The following is a 25,229-nucleotide window of genomic DNA, read 5'->3' on the forward strand; positions in this document are numbered from 1 at the left end:
TTGTGGGTGTCTGCTTTCATCCCCTTCAAATCATGATCATAATCACTCTTGGCTACACAACGGTGAAAGTGTCTGGTAAATCCTGAAATCCCAGAGCTTATTAGCAAAGAACAAATGTTAAAGCTTAACTACGATCCTCTGGACTCTTATCTAAGAAAAGTTACAGGTTGTAGGATTTACAGAGTGTGAAGAAACTGTCCAAGGTTGGTTTTAAGGTGGATTTACAGCAGCAGCATGTCGTGGTGTTTTGCAGTGTTTGTGGTTAACCAGAGACTGTAATTACAGGTTGAGTGGAATGGTAGAAGCAGAGTTTACTCAGTAGAGGAGTCTTAAACATCAGAGCCAAAAAAAATACTGATGCATCAGCATACCTGAATTCCTGACTGACAGACTGACTGCAGCCAGCCGCTCAGAAGGCCTCTGATAATGTGACTGCCTGATAAACTGAATTAAAAACATTATGCTGCTGGTGAGTTTAGATACATTTATTATGTTTTTAACGTTTTTTTTGGTGGTTCACAGTCAGTATGTTTCGATGCACAGTTAAGTCGAGCTATGGTTATAGCTCAGCTAGGCCATTTAATTGTTCTGTCCTTGTCCCAGTATACTAGCATGGGAATGGACTCGATTTATTGACCGAAGTATGTCCAACTCCACTACAATAGGTGGTGATATGACCCCTTTCAGCTTGTTAGTATTGGACCTTTTTCCGGTTGACCTATTGCATCACAGACCAAACAATGGATAAACAAGTTAGCTACAGTTAGCTAGCAGCAAACTTGAACCATGGTGGACAACTTTACAACTCTATACATTTCATTGATCCAAAAATGCACGGCTCTGGATGTAGGTTTCGCCATGTTGTTACTGGCTTCTTCCTCTATCATGCATTTATTGCTTTCGAGTGCCTCGGCCAGTTTGGGTCTGATGGACTGTATACATGCAGGAGTAATTCGACCCCCAATGGCATTTTCTGGGTGTGTTAGTCCGACTTAGAGATTCAGTACGATTTCAGTTGGACTAACATGTTTACATGTATTTTAAAAGTCCGGTTTTAGTCGGACTAACACAATAAATCGATTTTCTCAAATGTCTTGTTAACGTACTGAGTGAGTCCTTTGAACTCATTAAACCACTGAGGATTGAGCCATGATTAGAGATGGGAATCGTAAACCAGTTTAAGTTGAAAACAGGTTCCAAATTGTCCGATCCATCTAAATTGTTTTTCTCCAAGCTTATCAATTCCTCCTCTTGATACCTGCATGTTTCAGTTGCACGCTGCAAAACAGTGATGTCAGACTCATGCATCTACACTGCTGGTAACTTGAAACAAGGAGTCATGGCATAGAGGAAGAAATGGTCTAAAGTGTGGCTTCATTTGACAAAGATAAATTCAGTAATAATTCCAGTAAAATAATAATTTCAAGTAAACAACATGGGCTTAAATTCTAGAGATGCGAAGTTTTTCACTCTCTACACACGAGTGCCACTGCTTCCCAACTGAGCAACATGTCCAATACTGAGGACAAATATCCTGTTATAATAACTTTAATGCCATGCAGGCAGGCCTGGCAGATTTTTCTTTGAAAAAAAAAAAAAAAAAAAAACCTAAATTAAAATATAAATGCAGCACAACTCTTCTCTCATTTTACCCATTTTTGATAAATAAGTCAGCATAAGTCTGACTCTTGAAACATCAAATTTTGGTAATTACAGCTAAAATCATGGCTCAGCTGTTACTTACAGTTTTCAGGAGATTTGCCAAGCTTGTAGATTTGTGATACATTGGCTTCCTTTAGCATTTGTGGCAATCATTTTTTGGGGGTCATCTTACTGATGACCTGAGTCAAATGTGTACCCTTTTCTACTCTGTTACTACACTATGTTCACATTCAAAGATAATAAAACGGCTCCATTGATGCTGAAAATCTGTGTAGACCTTCCTCTTTTCCACACAGCTAATTTATCAGGAAACAATAGGGAAATAAATAAAGTATTGGATCAATAAGCAGACTCGATAATGGCATTGATATCAATAAATTCTTATTATTTACCATCCCTGGCCATGACTACTAGTTTCACAGAGATCACGTTATTGGTGGCACCATCTGACCAAAGCAGCATTTTGCCATTTGATGAACCTAGTAGAGAGCACTGGACTTTTATGAAGTTAGACAGAAGTCGGGCTGTGTGAGGTATCCCAGTGTGGGAAACGAAGAGGTAAAGAGCTGTAGTTATACAGTAGTTATGTGAATATGTATTACTCCATACCAGCAGTGCTGGGGGGAGGCCCTGTGGTATGGTGCGGAAGTGGTTTCTGCCCAGTCGAAGGTAGGAGAGCTGGTGGAGGGGAGCGAAGGCCAGAGGATTTACATTCCCCTCACTCAGCAGATTTCCCTCCAACTCCAGAATCACCAGGCTGCTCAGATCTTAAAGATAAAAAACAGATAAATCACACTGAATATGTTGTGACCTTAAAGCTGAGGGCAGTATGGAGGTGCATTATGGGATACTGTGGCAGTTACCTTGGAAGCTGTTTTTATCCATTTCTGTCAGTCTGTTCTCATTGATCTTCAGCTCCTGCAGGGTAGGGGGAAGGTCCGCAGGCACGGTCTCTAGAAGGTTCCCATCCAAGTAGAGACGCCTTAGCATCTTGAGACCCTGACACACACATACACACAAAGGCACTGGTGATACTGGGAAGTTGACTGGCCCCATTCATGCCTCACATTATTTCAGAAATACCTGTCCATCTTTCTCTCCTGCCTGTTTATATTTTCACATCTTTCAGTTGATGTTCATTTAAAAACTTATTTATTTTTAACAGTTTAAGTTTTTCATTAAATTTACGTTCAAGCTTGAAAGTGTTGAAAAACACATTTGTTGTTCCATTTCTTGTCTTGTTTGTTTATGTGGCACTGAGAGGTCTTTGAGGATTATATCGCCATTATATCACAGAAATGTTTGCATATTTTTCCCCTTGTGGTTGATTGCATTACTGTAGATGTTCAATATGTCTGTTATACATGCCTGACTTTGGTCGTCTCCAGAGAAACACTATAATAGAGTGGCAGGCAAATGTTTGGAAAAATGTTGGGTTTTATTCTGAAGGGCTACAGGAGTTACTAGTTACTGTAAGTGTCTTACTTTGAAGGCTTTAGCACCGATGCCAGCAGAGGTGAGTTTGTTCTTCTTCAGGTTGATCCACTCCAGGTTGGGGATGCCATTAAAGGCTTCTGCTGGGATGCTGCTGATGGTGTTGCCTGCAGGTCAGAAGAGTTTCTGTCACTTCACAGTGAGAGCAGGAGAATGTAGAGGTTTTCTGTGATGGCAGTGCATTTCTGGCTTCTATGTTTTTATTTAAATATTTTGTTGCTAAATGTATAGGATTGGATTCCAGTATGTATATTTTTCATTTCATTTCAGTTCCAGGTTGATAAAATGCCTGAATTTGCTGCAAGTCAGACAATGTTCATAGTTGTAGCTTATTTTGACTCAGTCCCACATAGACCATCCTGCTGGTGGAAATACTCACTAGAGCCCCAAATGTGGATTAATGTGACTGTTTTAGGAAATTACTGATTTGTGAGGTGTTTTTCAAGATTTACATCTTCAGAGGGAATCGACGGTTTTGATGTTGAGTGCCACAGACACAAAGTAACAGCAGACAAACATGATTTGGTTTGGGTATTTTCATGGAATTTGTTTATGGTGAGGAAAATATAGAATAATGTCAGGCTTATCCTTTAAGCAACTTAATAATTTTGAACTAAGAGCTCCAGGATCTGAAGCAAGTAGATCAAGAAAAAAGGTGTGCAAAATTACAACAGGCCTCATCCCTACTCATATTTTTACGCTTGGGCAGAAGCACCTGGCGTCATTATAATGGCAGTCTTTTGCATTGTATCTTGACGCAGGGGGTCAGCAGTTAGGTTTGGGCAACAAAACCCTTTGCGTAGAATTAGAAGAGTAAGTGGTTGACATTAGTCATGTCAGTCGATTCATACAAACAACGACTGATGTGACCAAATAACATGTTCACTTTTAGTTTCACACGAGACACAAATAGCGGTGTCCTGGGTAAAAGTCTTGTACCCACCCACCCACCTCACACCTGCCCAAATCAGACTTAATGATGTGGATGGGTCTGAATTGGAGTGAGAGCAGGCTGAATATTAAATAGGCTGCAACTAATCAGAATAAAAAAAAAAAAATCTTAAACTAATCTTTGAGTTTTTCTTATTTTTAGCTGTAGTTACATGTTTTGAAAGTTTAACCCAAACACTTTCAGATTAGATAAATTGCTTAACCTCACACTGGTGACATATGTGTTAAAGGGGGTGCAGATTGTTCTTCGTGTTGCAGTGGGTTGAGTACTCTGGCACTACTTCCTTCTCTTGTCGTGGTGCTGACTTACCTTCCAGACTGAGAGACTTGAGCTCAGGTATGGACAGAGGAGGGAAGTAGGTGAGTTTGGCGTTGTCACATGTCAGAGTGACATCAGAGATGGAGCAGCCTGGAGGGAGGCCTCTACTGCTCTCCACTATCACCACCTTTCTCTCCTCCCCTTCTTCTTCCTCTTCTTCTTCCTCTTCTGCCTCCTCCATCTCCTCCACCTCCGCTTCCACTTCCTTCAGCTCGTACTCTGTGGCTGCAGGAGGTCTTGGGATCGGAGCGGGGAGGAGGTCTGGTTCCTCAGGCTCTTCAGGTTCTTTCGGGAGCATCTCAAACACATCTCCTCTCAGCCACACCTCTTCCTCCTCCTCCACCTCCTCCTGCGCCTCCTCCACCTCCTCCTGCAGCTCCTCTACCTTCTCCTGCAGCTCCTCTACCCTCTCCTGCAGGTCCTCTACCTCCTCCTGCGGCTCCTCTTCCTCCTCCTCCCCCAGAGCCAGTAATTGTTCCCTCAGCATCTCCTCTTGCCTCCACCTTTCTTCCTCTAGCCTCCTTTCCCTCTCCCTTGCTTCTCTCTCTGCGGCCTCTTTCTGCCTTCTGTCTTCCTCATCCTGTCTCCTCTTCTCCTCCTGCCTCTTCCTCTCCTCCTCCTCCTCCAAATGCCTCCTCCACTCCTCCTCCTCTCTCTCCACCTGCAATCTTAGTGCCTCCTCCTCCGCTCTCCTCCTCTCCTCCACTATCTGTCTTTGTTTCTCTGCCTTCTCCTTCCTCTGCTTCCTCCTTTGCCTCCTCGCCTCATCCTTCTTCCTCAGGCGCTCCTCCTCCTCGCGGTGCTCCTCTTCCTCGCGCCAGAGAATTCGCTGGATCTCTTCCTGGGTCAGAGGTGTTACGGGCTCAGGGGGGTAGATGGGAACTGAGGAATCACCAGAAAAGTCAAGGCTGAGGTCGGGGTCTGGGGTGGGTGAAGGGTGGTGCGGGGCAGCCAATCAGAGGACAGGAGGTGGTGGGGGCAGGAGTTGGCCGCAAGGAAAGAAAAAGGTAACAGTATAGAAAGAGAGAAGGAAGTAAAGGATAGAAATAAAAGAGGAAGAAGAGGAGAAAAAAGGAAACTAGAAGGGAATGATACAGGTTGTGGAAATGGAAGTTGACGAGGACAGACAGACAAGAGGTGGACAGACAGACAGGAGACGGCTGTGTGTTAGTGTTGTAGACAGACACACAGACAGGTACAAGACCAGCTTGTTGTAGCTACAGAGCAGACGGCTGCTGTAGACCTGTCTGGACCAGATCCCGTTGAACTGCTCTTGTTTGACCACAGTCAGGTAAAGTTGGTCTCTCTGTGTTCACCAGTGTCGGTGTCACCTGTCAGCATCTAAAGTTAGCTCATTTATGTTTTATAAAAACAAGTACTGTTGTACATTCAAACAGGAGAGGAAATATTTTTAGACCAACCTTAGCTCACTTGTCTAACAATTAATGCTGTTTTATAGTCATAAACTGTGTGCCAACGGGACATCCAGCAGATAATTAATGAAAAAGACCAATATACATGTCTGACAGTGTCTCGTAGCTGTAAGACTTCTTGAGGTTCAGTGATGTTAGGTAAATGTCCTGTGTCCCTGACACATTAGAAAGGATGCAGTAAACTCACTATCAGTTCACCCTATTATTTTCCCCAGCGCTACACTGTGAACAACAAATCTGTGTTGAAATCATAGAAACAGTGATGTTGTGTGACTTTATTTATTTTGAAAGTATTTCTCTTTGTCCACTGAGTGAAACTTTTGTTTTGGAGGTCCTCGGTATCACCAGAAGACAATGATCTCATATTTCTAGGTTCATAAAAAGTACTAGAACTCACAAATATGTAGGATGTAGGAGATTACTGCAGGCAATATTGTAATATTTCGTCCCAACAACTGCTGTATTGTCATAACGTGATTGTGCCACTGATTGACACCACATTGACTCATGTCGATGATGTTTTACCGTTCACTGCTCTGCGCATATATCTCGTGCAAGACGAGATCCTGTTTTGTTCATTGTTTCAATAGTCCCTTTTACATTGCCTTTTCAAGGTGGGAATATCATACCATTATGCAGCTGTTATGAGCCGGGAACGGAGGTGGTAACAGCGCCAAATCGATGTCTATGTAAATGGAACAGCCGGCAGGACGGGATCATGGGTGGCACGTCTGTGACATTTTGAAGACATGTTATGTGTGCGACCCACTGTGGGAGATCTATAAAGTAGCTGATAGTAGTTAGCAGCTAGCTCAAAAAAGACAAACAGCAGCCGAAAATTATTTGCAATTTGGGAAAACAGTGAGGCTCAGGAAGTCCTTACCCTCTAAGCAGAGGACAAGATCAGCCGCCATATAACAGAGATAGTAAATGATTGTTATTGCCAAGTTATGCCATTGTTATTATTCATAAAGTGCGGTCAATGCATATATTCTATGTCACAATTGATGTCGACACTGTTGTGTTACATGTCATGCCCTTCACACCCATGACTGTATTAAGAGACCAGTCACACCTCTTTTGATTCCATGATGCCAGCATGCTTTCTAAAATAACACACAGGAGCGACATGATGCCACGGTCATTTGGTTCTGTGTAAAAATGCAAACACGACATAAGGAAGGGACTTTGTAGCAGCTCTACAGCGCAATCTCTGTGTAAAAAGGACTAATGAGGACTAAACGGAATAAAAAACTCTTCTCAGAAAGAAAGAGAATGTTGAACTATTAAATTTATACAGTAGCTTATTTAACTTATGTATCATCACATATCACAGTCATAGATCACATTTGATTTACATGACAGTGGGTGATGATTTTTGTGCTCTCTTACCGTGATTATAACCATATAACTCACTACACTGAAAACCCACCAACATCACTGGAGGTCATAGGAATGCGTCATTGGGTGAAGAACATTTTCATTTGTTTACTGAACCTCTTACTTTCCTGGTGATTTATAATCCCTCCTACAAAGCTGTAATTGGCTTGGTTGTTTTTTCCAACTGGTGAAATAGCCGTCAGTGCACACAACACCAGGCCTTTTTGAATCACAGCACAAATCATGGGCAGTGATTCAGAGATGTGGACAGTGATTCAGAGGTCTGGAAACAGGCTAGTGCTAATGATGGTTCCTATAGAGATGACATGAAGAAACTGTAAGATGCCTCGGGGCACTTTATCTTAGAATACCGGTCACTTGAAGGACCAGCACTTTTCTTCTGAGTATAAAACAGCTCTTAGTGTTTTTTTCTTCCACAGTTAACCACATACAGCAAACATATCTTGCTGTATACACAGTGCACTACTTACACAGATACGTACATGTTTCTATGGTTATTGCTATCAAGTTAATACAGTACTCCACAAACATCTACTCACAGTGAAAAGTCATAGACAAAATGACTGTGCAGTGTATGACTGTGAGCAACAAACTAGTTACTGTCAATTCAACTACTGCACTTTTTTTCTGTAATTTCACAGAGGTCGTATAGACAAGTTTCATGTTTACAATAAAGGATGCACACACAGCAAGGAGGTAGAAAACTCAGAAACAATATTATGATCCTTCATATAGGGATACTTTCAGTATTTAAAATAAAACATTTTGCTCGAAACCAGTAAAACTGTTTAGAGGTAAATGTATATATTCAACTTATATCCACATACAAAACTTCTCTTTGCTGCAGTATCCAACATGTAGCAGTAAAAAGTAACAGCAGCTAGTCAGTATCCAACATGTAGCAGTAAAAAGTAACAGCAGCTAGTGGCAGTGGTGACGCTAACCAGTACTACTCAAAGTAAGTTTTTACAGGTAGTGAGAAAATCAATGAAATTCTTGCTGATTGCCATCAGATTACCAGGATGTCTACAGTTCAAGATGTAGATTAACTTAACTCACTCTAATATCCATATTCCTACATAACACTTACCTCTGTACAAGACCACATATATTCTACTTGCCTGCAATGCTTACTTGCATTGCCCAAATAAGTAAAACATAATTCATCCAAAAATCTGTCCTAAAATTGGTTAGAAGGTGTCTTGAAAGGGTCTTAAAAAGCATAACATTTCACTGCCTGATAGCTGTAGACACACACCTGTAGATTATGCCTTGACTTTGTGCAATAACTTGTAAGATTAGATGACTGCTGTGTATACATACAAAACTACTCTGAGACTGTGCTGACCCAGGGTTTAATAAGTATTATTGATCAGCCACACAGGATCACAAAAAGCAAACTCTCCACACCTGTTTGTGACGTTGATCTATGAAAACGTAATATATTTTCCATCCTAAACCATCAGTCTGCCACCTCTTTCAGCTGTCACCAAGTCCCACACTGACACATTAAATGTATTTGGAGCTGTCAGCAAAACAGAAGAGAGAACAGAGGGTTTCCTTCTCTCAGCTGTAAACAGTTCATGGTATGAAAACAATTTCTTATGGTGACCTCCCCATAAACTCTCACTTATTCTGGTTTGTTTTCATCCTCCAGCATGTGCACACATCTGACAATAATGTTGCTCGGCAACTCATTCAGATATATTTGTATTTGTTGTAGATTCAGATGTACATCCAGTCTTCATTGTGATGAGACTGAATTGACAGTAAGGTGAAACCAACACTGGACATGTTGATAACAACATGTGGTATCTCCCAATATTCAGACCTGTTAAAACTTTCACAACATGTGTGTTGAACTGACCCAAAATGTGCAAAACACATTTTTTAAAGCCATGATGAAAACAAGACGCAACATGCTGAGGCCTCAGAGATGGAAATTGTTTCATTTCATTTATTCCAAGCGACAAGTAACATGCCCTCTGTGATGAGGAGTTTAATTTCAAAAAATTAACCTGTTGGAAAACTGTCCCACATGTCCCACGTCACAGACCTAATTATGATTATGTTGTACAAAACCTTTCCCGAAATATTGTGACTCTTAAAGTGTTGATTGAGACCCTTCAAATATTGGTCCTGATTGTCAGAAACATTGCTCATCTCTGTTGCCTCCTGATGTTGCACCATGGCGTTGCCACATGTTGTGTTTCTACCTGACTCCATGCAGACGGGGCAGCACTCCCCAGCAGGGGTGAAAGGGAAATGGCAGTGCGTTTGGGGACAGGTGATCTCGTCACAAACCACCCGCCCTCCGGTACAAAGACAAGTCACACAGGGCTTTGGAGACCAGACGGCCTGGTCAAACATGGTCAGACCCTGGTACACACACTGGCCCTGCTTACCTGAAACAACAGACACATGACTGTCAGTACATTATAATTCTAACAGGTCTTACAGTGGGCGTAATATGAAAGGAGTAAATATCATTTCGTTATTGTTAAATTATGACCGTTATCAGTTTGCAAGATAAATCTTCTTTTAGCTTGAAGTGCAAAAAATTAAGTGTCAGTAATGTGGCCGTGGAGCCAGCGTGATGTAGATAAAATCTGAAACACAAGATAGTAGGTTAACTCTCCAAAAAGTACACTGTAACTGTTTAAAGACCTTCATATACTCCCACACAGACAGTGAACACAATTAGCATGGACCCTCACCACTGTGAGCTGATCGCAAAATATACATTCTTTTGCATTGTGGCTGTGCAGCTCCAGAAAGTATGATTTGAATAAACAAAATAACGAAGCTTGCAACCAGTGAAGCGATACTGTCGGTAACAGTGTGTTGTATGGCAGTGAATGGGATGAGAAATACAGCTGCAATGATTGATACAATTATGGAATAGTTGTGAACTATTAAATTAATTGTCAGTTAATTTAATAATCGATTAATTTGGTTGAGTCATTTTTCAAGAAAAAAAATATTCAAAATTTTCTGCTTCCAGCTTGTTATTCTAGTTTCTTTCCTCATCTATGACAGTAAACTGAATATTCGAGTATTCAAAACAAGACATTTGAGGACATCATCTTGGGTTTGGGAAACACTGATTGACATTTTTCACCATTTTCTGACATTTTACAGACCAAACAACCGATCAATTCATCGATTGACAGATTCATCAACAATTGAAGTAATCGTTAGTTCCAGTCGTGATAATAAATCTGGTGTTTCTTTTCACTCATAAATCCAACATTTAGCCTGAGCCTTGTGTCATCATAATAAAAGCAGATACTTCAGAGATTGTTGAGGTGCTGATTTTGGAAGACGTTATTTTATTTTATAGCTATAGGTCTCAGTATGAGCCTAGCCCTGCTGTAAAAGTGCCTCCACAGCCATTAGACGGTGCTTAATATTAGTCCGATTGCTTCAGTTTTCATGTATAAAGATGGCATACCACTGTTAGGAGTCATGTTTACTCTGCACATTTCGCTGACCGTGGACAGCAGAACTGGACAAATATGCAGCTAACAGTTTCTGGCTGCCTTATGCCCCCTGGCTGCCATTTTTTTGTGGGATAAGAAAACAGATTTCGTACCTTGAAATAAATTTAAAACATGCTTCTTCTTTTTTTTTCTTCTTTTTTTTTTTTTATCAACCCGGAAGCTTTGACTGAAGCCAGAGCAGTGAACTTGTCTTGATCAGAGAAACATGTTGATTTACAGCCTGTGCAGCTGCTAACATCCTCACTAATCGTTATTTTGAAGGAAGATGAGTCGACGCCCATATTCTATTTTCCAGCTGTTCCAGGGAACAGCTGTCCATGAGCACAACAGACTCAGCTGAATCACTGATCAGATCGGAAATGTGTGTAGTGATTCAGAGGTACAAAGCAAATTCAAACGTGCATGTGGCACCTTTAACCTCACATGCTGACCCTCATCATCCTCCTCAGCAGCAGCAGCAACAGCGAGCCCTGCTGCAGTAATTGCTGTGTGCGTCTAGTCAAATCTAAAGCCTGTACTTTACCATCAGAACCAGACAAAGCAGTGATTTGTAGTGTTTCCACTCCTCCCTCTGCATTAACATCAGACCTGGGACAGGACGAGGCTGTGACTGGCAGTGAGTCAGTAGAAAAGACTGTTAAACCACTATGATACAGCAGGAAGAGACACTTTGGGTCTATTTTAAGTCTGTCCTGTCTGTCATCTATCCTTTCTAATGGTATGCTCTTTCTTAACGTCCATAGAAGCACAGGTAGTTAAGAGGCTCAGGTTGTTTCTCTTAAATACTGTCTCTCCTATCTTTGTCCCTTTTTACTGACAGCAGTGTGACTGTCACCCTGTCATCTCTGCTGGGGCACACATACTTTAGAGCTTTTCTTTTCTCTGTAAAATAGTGTCTGGCTGTCGTTGAATATCTTTATTGTCGAGTAAATTGCAGGGGTTTGTAAAAATAATACAGCGACCATCAGACTCTGTTGTGGCACCGTCTTTCTACGATGTTTAGTGCATATTTTCATGTGTTTTTACCAGTGGTGAAACAACTAGTTTATTCATTTTTTACATTGGAAGATACCATCCTGGGCTCTGCAGAACTGAGGAGCTCATTGTATGTTATGCAAAAACTTTTCAAACTGCACAATCAGAATCAAGGCCATAGAATTCTACATGCAGCGTGAGAAATACAAAGTCCCCAAGAAAAAACAAAAACAAATGCCAGGTTTTATCTTCGTCTCTGCCATGAGAAAAATCATGTTTTTTGTTACATTTAACATTTTTGCAAAATTGTCCCTAACCCATAACTGATGCTGATTCATGTTTGTTTGTTTTTTAGTTTTGGTAATTGTAGAATTGCTCTGAAATTTCTGTCCGATTGTAAATCTTAAATTTAGCTTGCTTTAAGCTGTAGAAACCCTGCATACAAAGTGATATCAGTAAATATCCTCATTTGTTTTTCTTTGTTGCTCACCATGATCTGCTCAATGCAGGGCCCCCAGCACTGTTTGAATGTTTAGAAAAGAGGAGCACTTGGACTGAAATCCTGATGCAGACATGTCATGAGAATTTCAAAATAATTGCATATCTTAAAGGTGACAGTATTTATCTGTGTTTTCACTTTGCATCTATGATTTTGGATTGTTAATCATGAAATCAATATATGTAGTGATCCAGATCAATGTGTGGTTTCACCCCTGCTTGCAACTTTACAAGCTGAGGTTGTGATCACCCCCACCCATACAATCCAGATCAGATTACTTTGTCATACGTCTGTTCCCAAGATCCAGAATGAGCTTTCACGCTGCAGTTCCCAGTTAGGTTTATTGGTTGTCGTGTCAGTCTGACATCTATAACTTTCTGTTTCTCTGAACTGCCGTCTGTTCTGTTTAATTGTCGTTGCGTCACAGTCAGTTTTGTCTGCTTGTCTGAACACACGCAAGTTCTCACATCCCAAAACAACAGTGAAAACAGAACCCCACAAAATCCCCCTGCAGCTCCCAACAACAGAGCAGCACCACCTTCCCTTCTAATTACATAATGCTGACTCTATTGTTTTAAACTGGAGGGCCTCGACACGGCTTTGAGGTCCTTCTTTAAAGTCTGTGTCCTCATCTCTGTGTGGGACTTACTTTCTGTCAAGCTCTTTTCCCACAGATGGTTTTCCCTTCTGTTCATGGTGGAATGTGATGATTTGTCATTAAATTACTGAGCTGTAATAACAGGCAGCTTTATTATGAGAACAGGACGAAGCCCCAGAGCTGAGCTGTTCTCATACACCCTGTTTGACTAGCATATCCGCTTTTTATTCAGCAAAAGGCTTTATTTTGATGTATTTAGATTTTATTGACTACAAAACCGTTGTGTAATATACCACTTAAACCTTTTAAATGCCAAGATACACTCAGCATGTTTCCATGTTGGTTTATACATAAACCTATGGACACAAACTAAGTAGTTAAATTGTTTTTGAAAACTGGTCAGATTTCGTGCTCTATTTAAATCTGCTTGAAAGTTCAAAGTTTTTTTATCTTCTTAATTAAAACCGGCTTTGGAGGATTATTTTTGGATGTATCAGAGACTTTATATATACACAGAGTAATGGCTGGAACATGCTTTTCCATTTGCACATATACAAACTCACACTGGTGTCACTCAGCGACTTTCACATGGTTGTTTTCTTTTATATTTTCAGCGTAACGCCCACAGTTCATTTGTTAAATTTTAAACTTGCCTTCTGTTTGATGCATAGTTTAAGCAGATTAAGTGGAATTATTGATGATCGATTATTGACAGAAAATTATCTACAACAACTTTGATAAACAGTTATTATAAATAAACAAACAGAATGTTCGCGAGCATTTGTATGTATTGATAAATTTAAGGGCATTACAAAGAATGTGGTGATGGAGGCATGTGGATGTTTTTCTTTAGAGGCCACTTTGTGAAAAAGCTGTTTTCTGTTTTATTGTAAATTCTTGTATATCATGTTCTGTATGTTGTATTTGTATATGTTGTGATTTTGTATGGTGGCTACCTTAGCAAGGTCTCTCTTGTGTTTTGAATTTTAAGATGTCCCCTTGGACTGGGAAATTATGAAGAATATCTCCCCTATTTTATAGAAGGGTTAGGGTTAGAAAAAAAATGATAATGAAAATAAAAAATGCTGAATATATTATCATTAAGTTCATAAAAAAATTGCTATGAACCCTAAAAAACCCTGATCAGAGCATCTGTAGCAGTTACTGGTCTTGCTAATCTGAGTTAAAATTGACTTACTGGTCTGGTATTATATTAGCGCAGTGTTACTGGTCTCACTGACCTGGGATAACGTTGTAGCTGGACTTCTGTTCGTCTATGCTCTTGTAGGAATCCAGGAAAAGGGTGTTTCCTTGATTTACTCCAGGATCCACTGGGATGCTGGGGCCAGGAATCAGTCTGATCTTCAGTGGTCTAGAGTGCCCTGCTCTGGTCCGCACATGACCTGCAACACATGGTCATATCAATTTCATCTTCATCTATCTAGAAACTTCTAAAAGCAGAAAAAAAAACTAAAAGAGAAGAGATAACTTGTCCACAGGCCAGTTCTTGATCTCACTGAATTCTGTTTAATGTTTTCCTATTGTTATGCAAACCCAAAATGGCTGAATCAGTGGCATATAAGAAGATAGTCAGCACAAACAGATTTAAGTATTAAAAAACAGTAGGGGGCCCATGATGCTCCCCTGTGGTACTCCACATGTTGTCAGTGGCTCTGGTCTCAGAAGTTTTTACATCACAAAACAGGACTGCACTTTGAATTGTGATGGAGAGAGAAACATAAGATGATGTTAGGACAGAGCTCTTTTAGTTCAGGGGCCAGATGCCTAAAACTCTGTGAAGATTCACAACTAAAACTGTGTGTACGTATAAAGACAGAAATGTGCATATGCATTCTTTTCGTCAGTTTTGAAACGCTGTGCATACACCTGAGTCTGTTTCATAAATCTCAATGCACAGGCCTAATTTCCAGGCCCACAGCTAGCCATAAACACTTTAGAAATGCCCTGTAACATCTGTTTGAATATTGATGCTTGTGCTCCTCTACCATTCTTTTGATCTGTCAATGAGAAGAGCAGCAATGAATTGCAATTTCACTGATTGTGTCGCATCAACGAGGATCTCCGACAGTGCCAGAGCAGCTATCTTTACACACAGCTTTGAAATATTTGTAGTGTCCGTACCACTAATTCAGCACATTTTGCAAACCATGATTATGGTAGAATCTCAATCCTCATTATCATTAGACGTCAGAAGGATGATAGATTCTTTAATAGCACTCATGTTGAAACTGACTTAAAGGAGCTATATGTAAGAAATCTAAAGCAAAAAGTCGTAAAATCCTCCTAATATGTCACAGAGACTAAGGAATAATGTTCATATAACATATTGATCTCACCGACAACAATAGTACAGCCAGAATATTCGCATTTAAAAAAATATTTTACGGTCCGCAAATCATGTTTATGTTTTGAATTTGTGTTTTGGCCTGTTGCGCCACCCACCGCCGTCTACCAGTCACGCAGTCAGTAGAGTCTCAGCATCAGTTACAGTTACGTCTGAGCTACAGCAGCACGGCAAGCAGCATTAGCAGTGTCCCGGTACACAGCATTAGCAGCCGGCTTCTCCTCAGCTGTATCCCGGCAGCAGCGTTAGCAGCAGAGAAGCCGGACTTGCTCGAACGGTCCGCTGGATAACCAAAGATCAAGGACGCGGCGACGCAGCCCTGCCACGGCAGCCGCCCGTGGGCAAACAAATCAGTCTCCAGCATGCCGCTGTCCAGCAACCTCGAATCTGTAGGGGAGGGGGGGCGGACACGACTCGCGGCAGTATTTTGAATTTGAGTGCAGTAACCGTTTTGGCCACATTCTTACATACAGAGCATTTAACACATTAAGCTACAGTTAGGATTAAAGTAAATGACCACTAACAGGAAGATGACTCAAAAATAAATAAAAAGTGATAAAATATAAATAATTTAAAATGAAGTTAATAAATGGTTTTAACTAATATTTTACAGAAAGCTGTGCAGCCTGTAAAAATAATAACACAATCAGTGAAATTGGCAACCAACCTGAAAACTGTTTTATCAAAAGGTTACATCTCTCACCTTAGTTGCTTTTAACCCGGCTATGTGTTGGCGTGCACATGTTGGCTGCCTCGCATTACCTGCATCCATTTGGTGCAATGGTTGTGTCACAAAAATTCACAAAAATCAAGTCACAAAAATTAACATGACATGTCCACAAGATGTAATACACACATGTGTACAGTCAGGGCAGTGTTGGCAGAACGAGAGAAAGAAACTCACCATTGTCAAGATATGCCTGATGTATACCATCTATGATGGCGCTGCTGCCCCAATACCACACGTAGTACATAGCCAAGTATGTGAATAATTTCGTTCATGACGCAACTGGTTGTCTATGCAAACGTATGATTAACCAAGGATATCTCTGGTCTTATAGTCTTTGTGCTGTAGTGTGTGTGCATTGTTTATTTATTTGGCTCCAGGACTTTTGAGGTTCGAGGTTTGAAGTCCTTGTGTCCATCAGCTGTTGGTCAACAAAGTGCTCCAATGCTAACTGTCAAGTGCCTGGGTTGCCTTCCTGTTGATTCTGTTGTTTCCCGTTCTTCACGAGCACCTCACACAAGATTTTGATCCACATTTGTATATACAGAACAACCAGTTGTCGCTCTCTTTTCAAGACAACTTTATGATTGAGGGGACATGATTTTAAGAGACTGAACTGATAGAAAATCCTCTTGTTAGCTATCATGCTGTCAGATAGCAGACTCTTACCTTGTCCGTCCCTCTTCCTCTTCCCGCGGCGGGTCTCACTGTCGTGGTTGCGAGGTCTTTGTCTGGCCTGGGTGTCCGAGACGGTTACAACCACCAGCAGCAGCAAAGTGGCCGCCACCAGCCACCACCTCATCCCTGCAGAGCAACACAGACCAGCTTAACATTTCCCGCACATGACCCTTTATTTCCATTTAGAGCTTCACTGAGTACTGATAGGAAGCTTTTGATACTAGTGTTGAAGCAAGAGCAGTCTGCTGATACCAAAGTGATGCTTGTTTCGAAGCCTTACTTTGAGAGAAATGTATATTTTACTATAAAACTCTTTTTCCACTTAATAAAATAGCCAAAGTTCCTAAATAATAAATAGCAGTCCAAACACAAACAGCCATACAGTTTTTGATATTTGATGCTACAAACGCATTTCGCCCTGTACCCAAAAAGAAATGGGTTTCAATACCCAGCCCTAGACTTCACTGGTTCATCTGTGGGATAAAGGCTAAGGTCAGTCAGTCAAGGTCAAAGACAAGACAGTTAATAATCCCAGTAGCCATGGTTGCAAATCAAGAGTTCAGTAACGCTGACCGACTTTGACCTCAGGGTTTAAGGCGCTGACAGTAAACCATTACATTCAGTCTGACCTTGGACTCTTATTTCCTGTCATTCCCCATCACTCTGTCATCTCTCAACTGTTAATTCTCAGTAAAGGCACAAAATCCTGAAGAGAAACGACTGGTTTTCACGTTTTGATATCCTGAATTATTGCATAAGCTAACAGCGAAGACACTTTGAACCAAAAAGATAGATCTGTGTTGTTTCTCCACCTGCAGAAAAATAGACAATCAAGACAGAGGTTTTTACCTGCTGCAGCTCCTCAGACAAAAAGAGCTATCAGAGCTGTTGCTGGTGCTCATATAGCTCTCTGCTGGGGTCTTAATGGCCGGTTCCCTCTGTGTGTTAGTGTGTGTAATGACTAGTCTATACACAGCAGTCCTGTCATTATTAAGGCAGAGATCTGACTCCAACACACCTTCACACACCTGATAGTTGGAGCAGATTGGACGAGTTCTCTGTTTTAGCCTCAATAACAATAATAAATGTGCTGTAGCTTTGCCCCAATGCATTATGGGAGCTGCTGTGAAATAAATAGGAGCTTCTGATTTATTGCAAAGGTGCCAAAGCAAGCCTGAGTGTCCAGATAGAGACATTTAGTTGTTGGTAGTCTGAAGAGCTGAAGGTTTGATTAGCCCGCTGTAGCTGTAAGCGGTCAACATAGTGGAACATGAAGTGGCTAAAGAGACTACGTTCGTTGGTGGAGACCAAACCAGAGCTGAAAAGAGAGTGACTATAAGGATTTAGATTTATCAGATGGGCTTAACTGAGATGGTTATGGTAGGCAACAGTTGTTTGCTAACATGTTAGCTACAGCCACTTTTTATGGTGATAATAATCAAAGTTCCCCTGATTTGAAGTGACAAAAACATTAGTTGTTTTTAGTCATTTGTAATGCTGATCACACAAATATATTTAAGAGTTTTTATTTCCATAAATTGACTCACAACAGCAGCTGAAAACACCTCATCCAGGGTCATTGTGGAATTTTCTCTGTGTGTATGTGTGCGTTTTTATTTATTTATTTTTATCCATGCACATTTCTGCAAAATGCTCTTGTGGATAAACCCATTTTTTATAAGTTTGTAGGACAATTAAGAGTCCCAAATCTTTTTTTTCTTCCACATGTAGCTCCTCTGTTACTGTAAGATAACAGCAGCACTCCATAAATATCGAGACAGAAAGACTGAGCCTCAGTTTACCATTCTTACTGAGTTTCACTCTCAGACCACATTTCTACCTGATCCTGGACCCTGTGTCAGGCCCTGATTATGAGCTCAGACCTTTAAATGAACTGTAAGCACAAGAAATAATCCACATTGAACTGTAATAACTGGGCGCAGATCAGTTCATGGTGCTGATATCAGCCTTTAATTATACCTCACAGTAATCCAACTACACTTCAGTCCTATATTATCACTGACCCAAACATATACAGTATTATCATCCACAGCAGTGATGGATAATTGATAGTTATCTCACTGAACTGTGATTGTTGTAACTAAGCTGCCAGAGTACAAATGTTTATCTTCTAGCGTTATTAGCAGTTGCCAAGCAGCTTCAGGTGCATTACCACCACCTTCTGGACTGGAGTAGTGCTGACACTGATTTGCATGTAGCCAGGAAAACAAATATAGACTGCAGACCAGGGCTCCTACATATTATGGAAAGTATGACTTTGATTTCTGTCATTTCTAGGTCTGAATAAGTAGAGTATGGAAAACTATTTGTGTTTTCAAACTATTGCCCCTGTACTCAAAATAAATCGATCGTACAGGCAGAGTGTTTTTCATGGTGTTTGGAGCAGGCAGCCAGCACAGCCAAAATGTTACTCACACTGTGTGATAGTGTGAGCCAAATCATCATCAAAAGCAAGGCAAGATGTATGATGTCCTACTGAACGTGCACGCCTGCAAAACAGCTCCGCCCCCAGTGTCTTATAGCTAAAAAAAAATCTAGACATCTGCACACAAATTAGTATACACACAGCACCACAAATAACCCGATATCAAGCTTGTCTGAACATTTCTAAGTTATGCAGTGATGTAGTTATCAGAAAAGTTTTTGTGTAAGGAAACCTTCATTGACGTGTTTGTCGACATTTCCATGGATACAATAAACAAGGCTTTAAAGATGCCGTGAAAACAAAATTATTTAAGGTTTAAGGCAGTGGTTAGCACTGTCACCTCACAGCAAGAAGGTTACTGGTTTGAACACAGGGTGGGGGAGCCCGTCTGTGCAGAGTCTGCATGTCCTCCCCGTGTCAGCGTGGGTTTTCTCCAGGTGCTCCAGCTTCCTCCCACAGTCCAAAGACATGCAGGTTAATTGGTGACTCTAAATTGTCCGTAGGTGTGAATGTGAGTGTGAATGGTTGTCTGTCTCTATGTGTCAGCCCTGTGATAGTCTGGTGACCTGTCCAGGGTGTATCCCGCCTCTCGCCCAATGTCAGCTTAGATGGGCTTGAATAAATTTACACCCTGAGTTTAAACACTCAAACACAGCGGGGTGATGAGGGGAAATAAAGTGATGCGTAGTGAGACAAAAATTTTGACAGGATAACAAATTTAAAGTCAAGTATGTAAAACAGAATCCAAACCCTTCATGATTTTAACAAGATCAAACAATAGTTTGTTAGCATCCAAAAACTACAGCTCCCATAAAGAGCAGCAGCGCACACATTACACGTCATGATAAGTATGTCTCCCTCATCCATGAGCTCACACCCTTTTAATCATTCACATTAATCATTAATCATTTCTCTTAGATGAAAACAAAGCTGAAGTCTGCAGCTCCACAGACTGGAGGTCTGAGCACACAGTCAGCGTGCTCTGAGACCCTCCCACATTAACTCCAATAACCAATAGGAAACCAGAAAGTGCTGACCATGAGACAAAGAGCGAGAGAGAGATCTATGTGTGAGACACAGGAAAGAAAACAGGAGGGAGGGGAGAGACATGGAAAATATTCAGCAGTTCAGTTTCTGGATGAGCAGGCTCAGACGGAGAGACTTCCAGCAGGAGCAGCTGAGGATAAAAATAACCTGGAGGCAGTTTTTGTGAGAAACACAGACAGTGTTTAATATGAAGTTTTATTCTGTTTGTTTCCCTCAGTATTTTACTTATTAACTGGACTTGGGGAAATAGTTAAAATGACTTCTGAACGCCACCAACTTCCTTTAGACATGTGTTTCTTTTTACTTGTCATTGACAAAAGCTGCAAAGCGACACTTCTAGCCAATGAATAATCCTTTTCGTCTCACTAAATAAATACTTAAAGTTTGACTCCACACAGATTTGTAGTTGTCACTGGTGTTTCAACTGTCTTGACAGTTCTCTCTCTACAACTCCCCCAGTGTCACCTCCACTGTCAGCTGCTTCAAAGCAAATAAGAGTTTAGTAACAGTTACTTTCATTATCATTTAAACTCTCTTATAATTTATTGTTTGGCCTGTAAAATATCATAAAATACTAAGTTTCAGGCAGCCGTGTGCAGTTTAGCTTCTGTTTCTGCAGCATTTGTAACGTCATGTTTCTTCTCACACCGAGTCTGTCATGAGTCTTCTAAAAACTGGAGGTTACTGAGCTGTAACCTGCATACTAATAAACAATTCAGCATCTACATATAGATAACAGCTGTCAAAGTGCTTTATAGTTTGATTGTCCTGCTCCATACAAATGCAGTAGTAGTAGTCTTGTTGTGATGTGAAGTCACATCTGCTCAACCAATCATGATAGTGCTGCCAAGCCCAGAAAGTACCTGGAACTTGTACCTAGTATCACCTCTTGAGCAGAGCCCAAATTTAGTTCCAGGAACTCATCCCAAATCAAGCAGAGAATAGTGGAAACAAAAGAAGAATGAGAGACAAAGAATACACGTTACATTCCTGCAGTGGGAAATAGGCTGATAGGGCCAAGCTGACCTCAGAGAACCAGCACCGACAGAGACAGACTGACAAAGACTTGACTTGTGTCCTCTGGCTACATCCGACTGCCACCATGTTCTAAGAGAGTTGTGCTACACAACAGGGGACATTTTGGCTACATCCATACTGCAAGCTTTAGTGCTCAATTCCAAGTAATTGCTCAGGTACAACTTTTTTTTTGTTCGGATGGTCAATATCAGATTCCAATGTGAATTGGTCACCATCCTGAACTGACCTGCATGCACAAAAGAACAATAACGAAGATCACAGCTAAGTCACATGAGCAAAATATACAGATTTGGGACCCCTCTGCCTGCTGTCTGTAAAGCTTTGAGTCATGTTTCAGGTTTGTGTCTCAGATTTGGCAGTCAGACTCAGTCGCGTCATGTCTCGTGGCTACGCTCACATTACAAGTAAGTAAGTAAGTAAAATTTATTTATATAGCACTTTTCACAGAGAGGACTCACAAAGTGCTTCACAGGATTAAAATACAAACAAGACATACATACAAACATACAGGTCACAGGTCACATACAGAGACACAAAAATGAAACAGTTGTTGCAAAACTAAATCACTTAAGACAAGTTAAAGAATGCCTGCCTATACAGATAGGTTTTAAGATGCTTCTTAAAGATATCAACCGATGCTGCGGCTCTCAAATTCTGTGGGAGGGCGTTCCACAGTCTGGGTGCAATGGACTCAAAGGCCCGGTCACCTCTAGTTCTAAGCCTAGTGTGAAGAACTGCCAACAGGCCGTGATCAGCCGACCTAAGTGTCCTACTGGGAACATATACATGCAGCAGGTCAGACAGATACTCAGGTAGTTAAATGCGCTAAGATCAAGCAGCATTAGGATGGTACATTTACCAGTGTCAGAGGCCATCGTGATGTCATTAGACACTCTAAGAAGTGCTGTCTCAGTGGAATGCTGCTGACGGTAACCAGATTGAAATTTGTCATAAATACAATGCTTATTTAGGGCAGGGACTAGTTGGTTAGCAACGACTTTTTCTAAGATCTTTGAAATAAAAGGCAATTTAGAAAGCTGTCACATGACACAGATCTGTTTTTTTTTTCAGAGTAGTTTGGACGCAGACATCCAATTTTTCCAATCAGATCTGGGCCACTATCATAATAGGTCCTAAATCCGATATATATCTGATCACCTTGCGACAGCTGTGAGAACGTACAGAAGACTGTTGTAGCACTGCTGCGACAGGCTTCCTCAGTCCCCAGTCAGTGGAGCCCGACTACTAGACGCTCTCTGACGGAGACAGCTTGCCTACATGCCGTGACACCAGAGATATTGAAATGATGCCCTGGACATCTTCAGGTTAGAGTTTCACGAGTTACCTTTGTGAAACTCTCCACAATGCGGCCCACGACTCCTGGCTCCTCTCCCAGTAGCTCTTCTCTCTTCACAGAACTACCAGCAATGGCCGCTTATAGAGCGAGTGCACCGAAAGCCAAAACAAACCTGAAAACAGATGCCTATTGCTACAAAGGGCCTTTTCTCCAAGAATACGCTAAACACTCTTTCAAACAGAAGCACATGGCTAATTATTATGCAGAATGACATCATCAGACCTTCCTACTATGGCAGTCATTCAGGAGATGAAGCTTGCATAACCATGTCATTACTTTTTCCCCAAAATGCCTGTTTTACAAATGTGTTTTTACTGTTCCAACACGTATGTGTGTTAGGATATTGGCTGCATGTGAGGCTTTTCAGGGCGGAGATCCGTTCACACTGATGTCAGATATAGGTTACTTCAAACGTAAATGTGAACAGTCGAGGCAGAAAGATCTGATCTGGGGAAATAATCTGAATTAAGCATTAAGCCCTGTAATGTGAACGTAGCCTCGGGTGTGGTCCAGCTTCGGGTCTCAGTTGCTCTCGCGCAGAACTTTTCGACACCATGAATCTGACTCAACAATCTCATCATATTCACGGAGTACAAACTGATAAAAAGAAAATGCAACAATCTCAGTAAAGTTTAGCTGAGGACGGTCTAAGTGATTTAGGTATAGCACTCCCCAAATCTTTAAATGTCCTCATTGCCTTTCTGTCGATTGTGATGTTTCCCGTTCTCCATGAGCTCATTGTTGCTGTTTTTAAATACCGCAGAACATCATCAGTGAGCTGAGGGGAAAGTTGGGGAGTGCTGCATCAAAACCAGGAAGAGCACTGACGTGTACGTGGTCCATTCCGGTTCAGGTCATGACCACAATTTAATCGAGTCCTTATCAGGTTTTAAGATCCTGTAAGGCATGAGCACAAGCTTTTTCTTTTCTGTTGGACCTGTGAAGAAGAGGATTAGCCACAGCAACTGAAACAAATGTTTACAAACCATCGCAAGACAGACAGACACAGAGGGGAGGAGCTGAGCAGATAGACAGACAGACAGACAGATATTAACTCTACTTTACCAGCAGTTTGAAGGCGGCTGCAGGACTTGAGGCCAAATTCTTCCACCCTCTTTTCTCCTCCTCTGGTTCTGCAGGAGCTCCAGGAGAGGTGTGTGTGTGTGTGTGTCACTGTGTGATGAAGCTGTGTGTGTGTGTTTTGTTTCTCAGTGTGTCTCAGATCGTGGAGCAGTTGTGTGGAGCAGAGCAGGCTAATAGAGCTGTGAGGGAAAGCCAGGATTTGTACTGCAGCTGGGACAAAAAAAGAGAGAGTGAGGGAGTGTAATAAACAGACAGAGGGAGAGGGAGACAGGTCTGTCTTCCTGTCTCTGGGAGGACACTGCCAACATGCTGCAGGCTATCGGAGAATGACAGTAACACACACCGCCAGGCGTTAAATATTCTCACGTTGCATAATAAGAAGTACAAAAACAGGAGGAGGGTTACTGAGTATGAAACATGAAGGCTGGTTCAGTTCTGTGGTGGAGATAAAGGGAACATTCAGAGGGAGGTGACAGAGGGGTGAAGGAGGTCAGAGGTCACACAAAACCAAACATCCCACCTCAATGTCAACTGGGAATAGTCCTGAAGTAAAGGACAGTAAAACTCAGCTGGATTATAATATGAGTGAATATGATGGAAAGAGTCGGCATGAAATAGTTAAAGAGAGAACTCAACACAGTATAATTATCCACTCACAAAGCTGAAGGGATGAAGAGGAGAAAGTAAGTAAGTCACAAAGCTGGTACTTTACTTAACTCTGCCTTTGTAAAAGAATTAAAACAAAACCGTAACATCACCACAACATAACAATGGCTGTCATAAAAAATGAGCTAGTACAAAAACGTAAGTGATCATTTTACCACCTTTCTTAATTTCAAACCTCTGGTACAGTGAAACAGAGTGGACTCATATATAGACTTGTAAATGTTTAATTAATAGAAATTATTTCCAGAAGGTCCATTGTGATGATGGGCAGCTGTTTTTTATTTTACCTCAGCCCCAGTAAGGATACAGTATTTTACAGGGATAAATTACAATAAAGTTAAAGTTGGAATTTGTTAATAGTTCAAGTTTAATTTCAAGAATAAAACTGTTTGAAAAAAGATATTCGCACATCCAACTGTCGCAGATGGAGGTGCGTTGGAAAATCCCACACAGTGCTCTTGCTCAGCTTCCCAATTTATTCATAACATTAACATTTCGGTCCTACTGGACCTTCGTCAGGAGTGTTCAACACTCGTGAACACTTTTCAATCAATCAATCAATGTTATTTATAAAGCCCAATGTCACAAATCACAATTGGCCTCAGAGGGCTTTACAGCATACGACATCCCTCTGTCCTTAGGACCCTCGCAGCAAATTAGGAAATACTCCCCACACTCTAGACGAAGGTCCACCACTCTCTGTATCACTGCTGTACAGTCAGAGTGTTTCTGTTGTTCCAACAACTTCAACGGAGTGATACGTCGTCTCTTTAGTTGCATCTCCTTTTTAACTATTACAAATATGTCATTTAAAGGTCCAGTGTGTAGGGTTTAGGGGCATCTATTGGGAGAAATGGTATATAATATTTATAAGTATGTTTTCTTTAGTTTATAATCACCTGTAAATAAGAAACATTGTGTTTTGGTCACCTGAGAATGAGCCATTTATATCTACATAAAGAGTACATCATGTTGTTTTTTACAGCA

General features: G+C 41.1%; 2 protein-coding genes across 4 annotated transcripts in view; one reads left to right on the top strand and one right to left on the bottom strand.

The window, feature by feature from the left end:
• The window catches only part of ecm2 (extracellular matrix protein 2, female organ and adipocyte specific), a 32,900-nt gene extending 9,118 nt beyond the window's left edge, over window positions 1-23,782 (bottom strand). The window contains exons 1-8 of one of the 2 annotated variants that reach the window (XM_050039160.1): window positions 23,559-23,782; window positions 16,597-16,731; window positions 14,077-14,238; window positions 9,477-9,665; window positions 4,418-5,347; window positions 3,148-3,263; window positions 2,526-2,661; window positions 2,272-2,429 (exon numbers count right to left, since the gene is read on the bottom strand). In XM_050039160.1, the coding sequence (XP_049895117.1) occupies window positions 2,272-2,429; window positions 2,526-2,661; window positions 3,148-3,263; window positions 4,418-5,347; window positions 9,477-9,665; window positions 14,077-14,238; window positions 16,597-16,729 (1,824 nt within the window). In that variant the 5' untranslated portion in view covers window positions 16,730-16,731; window positions 23,559-23,782. Of the gene's footprint in view, window positions 1-2,271; window positions 2,430-2,525; window positions 2,662-3,147; window positions 3,264-4,417; window positions 5,348-9,476; window positions 9,666-14,076; window positions 14,239-16,596; window positions 16,732-17,454; window positions 17,511-23,558 lie in introns of those variants that run through there. The other variant, XM_050039161.1, reaches the window with a different exon arrangement.
• Window positions 1-25,229, top strand: part of cenpp (centromere protein P) — a 132,232-nt gene that overhangs the window by 100,293 nt on the left and 6,710 nt on the right. The gene's annotated exons all lie outside the window — the stretch shown is intronic.

The sequence above is a fragment of the Epinephelus moara genome, chromosome 24 (genome assembly GCF_006386435.1).
Source record: "Epinephelus moara isolate mb chromosome 24, YSFRI_EMoa_1.0, whole genome shotgun sequence".
Lineage (NCBI taxonomy): Eukaryota > Metazoa > Chordata > Actinopteri > Perciformes > Serranidae > Epinephelus > Epinephelus moara.